Source organism: Cryptomeria japonica, chromosome 6 (genome assembly GCF_030272615.1).
Source record: "Cryptomeria japonica chromosome 6, Sugi_1.0, whole genome shotgun sequence".
In the NCBI taxonomy this organism is placed as follows: domain Eukaryota; kingdom Viridiplantae; phylum Streptophyta; class Pinopsida; order Cupressales; family Cupressaceae; genus Cryptomeria; species Cryptomeria japonica.
In genome coordinates, this window is record NC_081410.1 from 219,684,684 (window position 1) to 219,696,326 (window position 11,643).

Here is an 11,643-nt window from a genome sequence, read left to right on the forward strand (position 1 = left end):
GTTATAGAGTTGTTTTTGATTAATTAATAATTATAAAAGTACAAAGCCTATTTCTATTCCTACACCTCTAAAAAGTAATAATATTAATATATTGTTTTTACCATGCATGGGAGGTGTAAAAATAAATAAAGTTAATTCTACCTACCCTCCTATTTGATTGGGTGAATTTAAATTTGTTAGTATAAAATATAATAAATATTCTTACCTTGGAACTATACATGGTAGGTAAGAAATATTTTTTATGGATTTATTTGATTGGTCGAGAGTTTTTGCTGGAGATCTTTTTATTTGGCTTCCTATAGTTGTTTGGGGGTTACCAGCAGGAACTATTTTGGATTTGGATTCGTGTTTTTGATTTGGATTGAAGATTTTTGAGTGGTTTTGGGTTCAACAATTCTTATTTTTTGATTTGACTCTTTTGGATTGCGATTTGAAGGTTGGTGGATTTTTAATTTTTTGCATTTATGTTTTCAGAGAATGCTTCCTTCCTGAGAAAATATGTTTGCCATGTCTGCAACTAGAAGATTGTTTAGGGATTAGTTTATTTTGGTTTGATAAGGGAATGATTAGATTTGTAGGGAAAGATTGATTCTCTTTTGTGAATCTTCTCTGTGGAATTCACTTGAGTGTGTTTTCTGGGAATGTTACATCTCTGAAATGTTGTTAAAATGAAAATGGATTCCATGTATATGAATGTTGATGTTTCCAGTATGTTCTAAGAGTGTTTTGGATATTTGTTTGTGTATTGTTCTCTTGTGAACTCCTTATTGAGATCAGAGTTGTTTTCTCTGATTTGAATGTGTCGGTTGCATTGTAAGATCTCCATGTCATGTTCAAGAATTTGTAATATTTTTGTTGGAGTATTGGAAGGTTTGGAAATGTTTTGGTTCAGTTCTTTTGACCTAGGTAAAGATTAGGTGCTCTCCTTTGCTCTTTGGATCTTAAATGCATTTTTAGCCAAAATGCTTACCCACTGTGTTGCAAACTCATTTATGTGAGTTGCATTTGATGCATAAACCTTGTGTACACCTCTTCTAAGGCTTATCCGACCTTCTGGTCATGCCCATGAGGTCGTTTTTGTCTCATGCATCAATTTGGGCAACTACTTTACCTTCAGCATCCTTCAAACTTGAGTTATTGCATACTTTACAAGAAACACCACCAAGCCAACCAGAAACGCCACCAAAATAACTAGGAACACCACCCTATTTACCAGGAATGCTGCTATGCATACCACAAACGCCATTGTTCAGACATAGAGAGTTGACGAACTGACTAGAAGAGCTAACCTATAGATTGAGAATGTTGACCTATGGACCCAAGAAGCTGACCAATGGACCAAGAATGCTATGCAATAAACTAGAAACACTATACTAGGTACCAGAAACACTACCCTATAAACCAAGAACGCCACTGTGCATACCAAGAGAGCTAAACTAGTCTAGAATTCCCAAAAAGGTAAAGTTTGGTGTTGTAAAGCCCTAGTTTGGAATGTGTGATGTTTCCAGAGGCATGTGAATTCTGTGTTGAGTAATTTTGATTGGTTCATGATGTTATATGATGTTTCATGATGCATTTTGTGCTCCGGTATGTGGGATTATGCCCTACCGTTGAAGAGTTTCCTTATGCAAAAGCTTGCTCCAGTAAGAGATTCTTGCCTTGGTGTTTGAGGATTGTTTCCATAACTCTAGTGGGAAGTTTTGTACCTCGCTGTTGAGGATTTATAGTAGTTATGATGTGCTTATGTTTCATGTTCTTTCTTTGGTACTATGCCTATGAGGTATTTGTGAAGGATTTATTTGCAATATGTGCTCAGTGATGTTATATGTTCTTGAGACCTCTTTGTGAGTATTCTTTCATGTGTTGTGATGTCATTCTATGTGATACCCTATAGCTTGGCATATGATTAGGGGGAGTGGGCTTCCTTGTGATGACCGGGGTCACGTGAGTTAGGTTGCTTGGCACCTAGACCGCCAGGGCACAATGGGAGTTTTCCTCTTTGTAATTCAGTGATAACTTGTAATAATTGATTGGGTTTGGGTTTCACCTAATAAGTTAATTCTATATGGTCGGGCCTTATGAGATGGCAAGATAATCTCCCGTGTACTCACATAGGTTGAGATGGCTCCACATGTCTGTTAAGGGATTGTTTTCACCCTTCTTTGTTGAGGGTAGCTTTTATGACTATTAGGAGTATGGATTTCTCTTCTTTGTGAGGATAGCATACATGTCTACTATGGGTGCATAATTACCTTCTTTGTGAGGCTAGCATGTAGAAGCGTGACTAGTAAGGATGGCCATATCTGCTTCTATATGAGGACAACATGTGATGACACTTCATTCCTACACGTGACCATGTCCATATGCCATGACTTTATTGTATGCCTCTGGAAGAGTCTATTGTTGATTTCAACATTGTGAAGTTATGTGATTATTGTTATGTTGAGTTCATTATGTGCTATGTTGAGTCCCATGGTTGTTAGGTGTCATCCTTGGTCATGAGTGAGTGTTGGAACCCCATATCATCTCCTAGCACGAGGGGTGGTTCCTATTTGGTTCCACATGGTTGGGTGGTTTGATGCCTTCTCCCATTGGGATATTCTTCATTAGAGTTGCGTGTGTGGATGTGGATTCTATTCCTCTTCATAATGTGATAAGACTTGTAGCTGATTCTATGTATTGTATTACTCATGTATTCATGATGGCATTGTATTAAGGAAAGGATCATGTACCTTGTAAAAGTGAATCTATGTAATTCGACATTGTAAGACTAGAAATTGTATATAATAAATATGATACTCTTGGAAGTGACACGAGTTGCCCTATTGTATGTTTAAATAAGTTGATGTATGATTCTTAGATGGAATATGTACTTTGATTAGATATCATGGATGTATGTTAATGTAATTGTATATGATAGTGATCCTAATGTTATGTTGAAGATTCCTAGATCTAAGGTAGCCTTAATGGAAGTAATGATTGTTTCTGGAATTAGTAACATGATGTTAGGAAGGATATGAGTTAGCTTTATGATGATAGTATGGATGCATTATACGGTTTTAGGAACATTTGGTATTGGTGCTTAAAAAGAACCTAGACTATAGGATGCTACTCTTAAGTAGTGACGTTGAGATACCCTAGGGGAAAGATGATATGATATGTTATTCCACTTGCATAAATTGTGTTATATAATGTGGTAATTAAGAATTAGATGCAATTTGTAACGATACATTTAGTAGATGATGCATATGTTTAGTAGATGTACTTTAATTTTTTTTTCTCTATTTGTAGTTAGATGAAGTGTATTACTCTAGGATATTTTGGTGGGCATTACAATTGATGAGCAATGACTTATACTTTTATTGCTTTTTGATTCATACAATATCAAACTTACTAATAAAGATGACCCACTTTGCTATGCTACCTACGAGAGCTTCTTTAGACAACAGGCATTTCAAAGGGTTAACATTGTCAATGAGATGTGTTGTGTTTATATTGTAATGATGAACTTTTGTGAGGCAACAAACACTATGAGACTTGCTTTCTCCGTAGAAGAGTAGTTAATAAAATATCCTACTAGTGTCCTACTATGTAAGTAGATGACATTCTCACATCCTTGATTATTGTTTTGCACTAGGAGAGAACCCATGACATAAGTTATGTAACTAAGATGTATGCAATAAAGGCTTATCAAGTGTAAGTGCCACTAGAGATATCAAATTAGAGAGATATTTTTTATTCTAATCAAATGTTGGTTGAAAAATAAAGTAAGATATGCATTTACAAAACCTTCTGCATTGTAAAAATTCTCTAAATTCAAGATAATGTTGATTATCAAGAATTTATTATGGAGGGGGAGTGAACATGAAAGTGCCACTTGTTAATGGTCAACTATTGTATCATGTATAAAATCTACATATACACATTTATAAAACTTGAAAATATGATATGAACTTCATAAAATAAAATATGTTTTTTATATTATTATTTTTAGAATATATAATTAATAAAAAAAAAAAATATTTTTTATTAAATCAAATATAAAATGAAAATGTTTACTAACTTGACAAATTCCAATAAAAAAACTAGAAAGAACCATGAAAATTTTGATATGTTACTTTATATATGGAGTCAATCGAAAGGAGAAAATAATTGTTTTTTAAATTTTATAGTTGCTTTGTAATAAAAGAGTCTGGTTACAATAACAAAAAAAAGAAAAAAGAAAAAAGGAAAAAAAGAAAAATACTAACAAAAGAGATTACATCGATTTAGATGTGTATACACCAACGATTTCAATAAATAAAACATATATATGTTATTTTGAGCAAAATATTACAAAAAAAATAACATAGTTAAACTCTGAGAATATGTTGTTTTGGGCAAAACATTACAAATAAAATAACATAGTAGTTAAACTCTCTCAGAATCTAGGTATGGGGATGCAACCTTTTCATGGTCCTCCTTCCTATTATCGTCTTTGTTCTTGCTTACTCTATAAGAATCCAGTCCTTGAAGATATCTTGACGAGGTGATATTCTTTCCCAACTTCCACTACTATCAAATTGTTAATAAGTAACCTCTAAATCTCTATGGCTACATCTCTATTTAGTTCATATTGGCGTTGTTTACAATATTGATTTAAAAAATCATTATACTCTCTTAAAAAATTTCATCATGAGGTCAAAATTCAATAAATTGAATATAAGATCTATAGATAGGGGTAAAGCCTTCATCTAGGATCTTCATAAATCTTTTGATGTGGATCTCTAAAATCATTGTAGCCTGTTCAATGATTTTTAAAAGAGCAAGTCTACCAAAAGACTTTGTAAGATTTTTTAAATAATAATACTTGTCTTATTATTTAAACTACCATAGTTATGTGTCTTATAATCATTTATGCTTAATTCTTATTTGGTATATTTATATTCCATTATTCTATATTTAACATAAATAATTAATGTTATTCAATGAATTCAAACTCTTAATAAATGTTTTAGAGAAAATTATTTGAAAAGAATTTTATGATTTTGTATTTTAAATAGCTTAAAAGCCTAAAATCAAATAATTTTTTTTATCAAAATCAAATCATACTACATGCAAGTTCCTGAAATCATAAAAGATGAGGTCGAAATCGTGCCCTATACAACTTAGTGGGAATGGATGCTCCTCAATCCTCGACTCTCACTGAAATAGTTTCAACCTAAGATACGTGCTCATATCAAATAACTAAAACAATTTTATGCATTAAATATAAAACCCTTAAAAAAAAATAAAAAAATGAACTTTTAACTCGAATAATTTTTTTTTCTTTTCACTAGTTCAAATCCCACAAGAGGGTAGGGTATGTACACCTTGTTTGTAGTGCAGTTAAGTATCTCCTACAAGAAGTGCGAGGTAGTTCCATATTGCTCTAGCCCATATGTAGATCCATATATAGATTGCTGACATCGTGAACTTAACAAGCAAACTATACTCTCCTAGGTAGGTATGATTTGTCTATCATATTACAACCTAATTGCCCAAATACTAAACATTACTGAAATTATAATTTAATCCACAAACATTTAAGCACGTCGTTTGATTCTTACTTGGAACTTAAACAACGTGCACCTCTACACTGAAAGGCATCTTCCACCAAGCATATGCTTTTATTCTTTGGCTTGAAAAGTTTAAATTTAAACTTGTAAGAAAGAATGACCTTCCGCCATTAATCCAGAAATCGCTCAGCTGTCACAATTCATGGCTGGTTTGAATTTTTTTGTATTGGATTGAAAGATCACAGGCTCATACGCCATATCCTACACGAATTCTCTCTCTGGGAAGTTGCAACTAATCCATCTACTCCTTCCCTATTTTAAAGATCATTAATGCCACTCTTCTGTGACAGAATTTGTGCAAGATTTTCTGCATTTTCCGACAAGATTTCCAGAAAAGAGCAGTAAAAGATGGGGAAGATAGAGATCGAGGGGCCTATAAAAACGGTCGTTGTTCTTGTGCAAGAGAATCGATCATTCGACCACATGCTAGGATGGATGAAGCAGATAAATCCCCAAATTGACGGCGTAACAGGGCAAGAATGGAACCCTCTGTCCACTGCAGATCTCATTTCCCCCAAAGTGTTTTTCAAGGACAATTCGGAATATGTGGATCCAGATCCTGGCCATTCTTTCCAAGCCATCAGAGAACAGATCTTTGGAAATGCCTGGAACACGGCGGCAAACCCTCCCCCCATGAATGGATTCGCTCAGCAGGCCGAAAGCATTGAAAAGGGCATGGCGGAGACCGTGATGAATGGCTTCAAACCAGAATCTGTTCCAGTCTATGCAGCCCTGGTTAAAGAATTTGCAGTTTTTGACAGATGGTTTGCTTCCGTGCCCGCCTCAACGCAGCCGAACAGGCTCTTCGTCCACTCTGCAACTTCTCACGGTGCAACCAGCAATGAGGCCAAGAAGTTGATTGAAGGGTATCCACAAAAGACTATCTTTGAATCCATTCATGAATCTGGCCTTGATTTTGGCATTTATTACCAGTATGCTCCGGCTACTCTGTTCTACAGGAACCTGAGAAAGCTCAAGTATGTAGGGAAATTTCACCATTACGATCTCTGGTTCAAGTCTCATGCGAAACAGGGGAAGTTGCCTAACTATGTTGTGATTGAGCAGCGCTATTTTGATCACAAGATTTTGCCTGCAAATGATGATCATCCTTCGCATGATGTTGCCCAAGGTCAGAAATTTGTGAAGGAGGTTTACGAGACGCTGAGATCGAGTCCCCAGTGGAATGAATTGGTGTTCATCATTACATATGATGAGCACGGGGGATTCTTTGATCACGTTCCTACGCCTGTGAGGGGCGTGCCCTCTCCAGACGCCATTGTTGGCCCTGCCCCATTTTACTTCAATTTCGATAGATTGGGTGTCCGTGTGCCCACCATGGTCATTTCTCCCTGGATCAATCCAGGAACCGGTACATTTTCTCTTCTCATTTTTAGATACATTTATCTGAATATAGAACTATTTTAGAAAATGGCTATTCATTTATCAGATGCACCATGATGATATGATGGTTGGATATTACTTAATTGATTTTTTCACTTTTTATCGATGAGAACTATTGTTATTCATTTGAGGTGATGTTACAGTTAACAAGCTGCAAATGATCTTTATTGATGAGAAGTCAAAATTTCAGTTATGTAGCATCTAGCCATAGATGCCATGGTGATGGCTGGATATTACGTAACTGATTTTTTCACTTCTCATCAATGAGGACTATTATTATTCATTTGAGGCGACGTTACAGTTAACAAGCTGCAAATGATCCTCATCAATAAGAAGTTAAAATTTCAGTTATGTAACATCTAGCCATAGATGCCATGGTGCACCCTGATGGCTGCCAATCTTATGATACACCAAGGTATCCATTATGGTATATGAGAGGCATGGATGTTTTGGTGCATCGTAGAGGCTAGATAGCCATTTCCAACTATTCTATTTAAAAGTTTTTTTGAAGAGTTTTTGTTAACGTTCACATTATGCTTCTCCATGTAATTGTAGAATGCCTCTCGACATTAACAAGTCATAACTAAGTGAAAAATTATGTCGTATGCTAATCAAATAGCGTGTTCTCCGACTATGATGATGTGGTATCATCCTCCCCTTGATGCTCTCTCTCTCTCCATAGATAAACAAAATGAGATAAAAATGAAAAAAATAATTGAAGACGATATACTTATAAAATCAACATCATATGAGACATACAAATATAGATATAACTATCAAATATCAATATGTCACATAAATTTTGATTAGGCTTAAATAACATTCATCTATCAAAAATTAGATTTATATATGAAATGACAATATTTTCCAATATTTAGAAATCGATAGCCAAAATACAAATATATTAGATCTCAATAGTTGTTAAAATGTTTGGATATATTATAAAGAAAAACAATAAATAGTCATATATAAGATGTTACGAAAAAAAAAATCTATTAAACACCTTGAAATAAAATTTATATTTTGCTATGTTTTAATAGAAGTTTATTTTTTGGAATCTAAAACAAGATTTTAGATCAACGAATTGAGATGATTAAATGTTAAGAATTTTAAAGATTGGGATAGAATTACATTTGTAAGAAAGGAATTTCAAAATTGTGTTCTTATTTAAAAATTTGTGATCTTTTTTAGAATAGAAAAATGATCATCAATACCTACAAGATATATTCATCTAAAGTAAGGATAATATTAGAGGTATTAAAGAGCACTCTAAATATTGCTAAGATAGGATGTGGAAGTGCACTAACTTCCCCCTTATGCAATAATGGGAGGTCCTCAAACTCAAAACTTAATAGTAGAAATGAAGAGACAAATGGAGCAAGCATCAACTGCTTATGTGAATAGAAATGGACATAATTAAGGATTAAACATTGATTTTTAACATAAAATAATGTGTTCCTTTATTCTAGAATGTGCTTTGATAATGGATGCCACTTGAAACAAAATTTTTGTTTGCTTCACTAATATATGACACAAATTGTTGATCGTTTTCACCACCCATAACATTATTGAAAGTTATACAACTCATTCTCGTTACTAAATCCAACACTAGGCTTATTCCAACTAACCTAATGCGTTCTCTAAAAATATGTGAAACACCTTCCTAGACACCTTTAACACTATTATTAAAAACCTCCTATTGCTACAAATTTACTTGCAACAATACATAATGCTTGTAGGATGACTTCATGTGACCTTCACTTTGTAGCAAGTGAACTTGTAGCCTATCTAGTTAGAGATCTATTATTATATAAACATTCTCAATCAAAATTTTCACTTTATAGCAAGTGAATTTCAAAACATGATTTTCCTCTAGAATAAAAAACATTCTCAATCATTTTTTTTAATCATACCTACCTAATTAGATATTTTTAATTCCTTGAAGCCTCCAAATTAATTGGGAAGGGTTTCTTCACCCTTCACCCTACCAATAAGTTTTTTTCTTTGATACCATAGAATGAATAAGATCCAATTTTTTGATGCTCTTTTTCTTCTAGCTCACTTAGAGCTCTTTACATACCTACAACTCTATCTCAATCCCTTGAACTACACTCTTTAATTCCAAAAATTTGTCTATTACAATATTAATTTCTTTTTCTTTGAAGTATTAGCCAAAGTAAGCTTGGATTTACCATTGGGAGAGTTCAAGAAATACCCTTTTTCCTTTTGAAACAAAATTATATTGGTTTTTTCTTTAGAAATAAAACACCTTTCATAATGATATAGACTCCCAAATTTTACACCACAAATATCTAAGGAAGTTGCATAAAAACAAACTTTATTGTGAAGATTCTAACAAAATCTACATTGTAGCTTGTATTACTTTGTAACTTTACCTCCATACTTCCATACTATCATTCATCCCCCCCCCAAAGAAAAGAAATGGGTGGATTTTCACTTTCAAACGAATCTCTCTAGCTAATTTATAAGAAATCAAATTTACTTCTAAGTATCAATATTTTAGATCTAATGTACACCCTAATGTTGAATAACTTGAGCTCATCTTCACTTGGATTTCTTCAACTAACCTTCACAATACCTTTGCTCAAGGAAAAACATGAAAGACACTCATCAACATCAATTTCTTCATTTGTCTCTTTTACTTTCTCCATGATGATAAAATTTGGCCCTATTAACATGAGATGCAGACACCAAGAAAATATTCTTCATGCCCATCCTTATCATAATGAATGCAACAAGTTTTGTGATTACCTTTACATCTCGAATTAGACATTAAAGTATAAATATTCTTACCTTTAATCTCTAGATTCTATTTTTCACCTTGTTATTCATTACCTTATTGTATTGCATGCATAAGAAGACATTGAAGTATAAGTATTCTTACCTTTGACCTCTAGATTCTATTTTCCACCTTGTTATTCATTACCTAAGTCATTGTATTGCATGTGAAAGGAACCCCTTTTTATTCCAATTATAGGTAGTGTGACTCATAGCTTATCAAATTTCCAGTTTAGTCACGAGGGTTGTCACCAATAATTTTTTATCTATATTTTAAACTTTTCATTATTATTTAACAAATTAATTAAAAATAAAAATTTATTAAATATATTTTAAAGAAGGTTAATGTCTATTAATTTTTTTAAAAATGATTTGTAAATAAGTTTTAATTATAAAATGTTAAATTGATTTTTATTTTTTATTTTCAATTAATTATCTAATTTCTAAACAATAAATAGCATTTATGCATCTATTTAAAAATTATAATTTTAATGAGAATATATATATATTTTTTTGTGGCGTTTATTTTGAAAATATTGTATTTATAATTAAAGATTAATATTTTGACATATAAACAATTTCAAATTTAAAGCATAAAATAAGACTTTATATTAGAATGTTCACATCAATACACTCCACCCGTAGTTAACCCTTGCGATATTAATAAATGTAACTTGCACTTGCAGTGGTGAATAAACCAATGGGGCCATATCTTTCCTCCGAATTTGAGCACTCGTCGATCCCTGCAACTGTGAAGAGGATCTTCAATCTGAAAGCCGACTTCTTGACCAAGAGAGATGCTTGGGCGGGCACTTTTGAAGGCATTTTACAATTACGGGAGAGCCCAAGAACTGATTGTCCAGGTAGTTTACACCATATTCTTCACCTTCAACTTCACCAACAGACTAAAGATCTATCGATAAATAGATGTATTTAAAATATCTATACTAATCTGATTTTTGCAGATACGCTACCAACACCAGTTAAACTGAGACCCGGAGAAGCAAAAGAAGAGGCGAGTTTAGGGGAGTTTCAGGTGGAGCTGGTGCAGCTGGCAGCTCAATTGAATGGAGACTACAGTCTGGACACTTATCCAGATGAACTTCCCAAGCGGATGAACGTAAAAGAAGCTCACAACTACATTGAACGCTCTGTAAAACGCTTCTTTGAGGCGTGTGAACAAGCCAGAATGGAGGGTGCAGATGAGTCTGAGATTGTGAAGCTTCCATGTGAAGAACCAATCTTGCCTAAGCCTTCAGCAATCCGGTTGCTTTTAAGAAATATGCTATCCTGTCTTGCCTGTGCTAATCATATCGAGTAACGTACTAAACAATGTGTTGCAGTAGTCAAGCGTGTAAATAAGGTATTTTGTTTTTCAATTGGAGGAGTTTTAGATTTTTGGTTTATTTAGATGGTTTATTTTATATCATATTAATTGGCGAGTTTTCTTGAAGAAATTAGTTTGATTTAAGATGAATCATTTAAACAAGTGGAAGCTCAAGAAATCACCTAATTCAATTAGTCCATTTGTTGTTGTATAATAGACACATAATAGATGCAAATAGAGTCTTGGCCTGTTTGCAGTTCTATTAATTATTGTGCACATAAATTTGGTTCGATCATTTTGATCTAGATAAAGTAATATATAAATAAATTGATTAAAAAGATAGAGGTGCATAGTTTTTCATGTAATAACCATAATTTATGTGAGGATGTGTGTTTTTCATTCAGTTTTTATTTTTGCTATCAAATTTATTATTGTTTTTTTGTCAATATAATAAGAGTGGTTTCTAATCATTCTATAGCTTGATATCATATCATTTGATACTTATTATAAATAATGAAA

At 33.1% G+C, this 11,643-nt stretch overlaps 1 protein-coding gene across 1 annotated transcript; it reads left to right on the forward strand.

Moving 5' to 3' along the window:
• Positions 1-5,599: 5,599 nt before the first annotated feature.
• On the forward strand, positions 5,600-11,203 carry LOC131071432 (non-specific phospholipase C2). Its single transcript, XM_058007257.2, has 3 exons — positions 5,600-6,966; positions 10,484-10,660; positions 10,763-11,203. Exons 1-3 carry the CDS (start codon positions 5,946-5,948, stop codon positions 11,116-11,118), a joined length of 1,554 nt encoding a protein of 517 aa, XP_057863240.1. The 5' UTR covers positions 5,600-5,945; the 3' UTR covers positions 11,119-11,203.
• The last annotated feature ends 440 nt before the right edge of the window (positions 11,204-11,643 follow it).

Bases quoted from the DNA above. Each gene is read 5' to 3' on its own strand.
- LOC131071432 (XM_058007257.2), top strand. From the start codon at position 5,946: ATGGGGAAGATAGAGATCGAGGGGCCTATAAAAACGGTCGTTGTTCTT. The intron at 6,967-10,483 runs GTACATTTTCTC...TTGCACTTGCAG, and splicing joins CTGGATCAATCCAGGAACCG to TGGTGAATAAACCAATGGGG. The intron at 10,661-10,762 runs GTAGTTTACACC...TGATTTTTGCAG, and splicing joins CCCAAGAACTGATTGTCCAG to ATACGCTACCAACACCAGTT.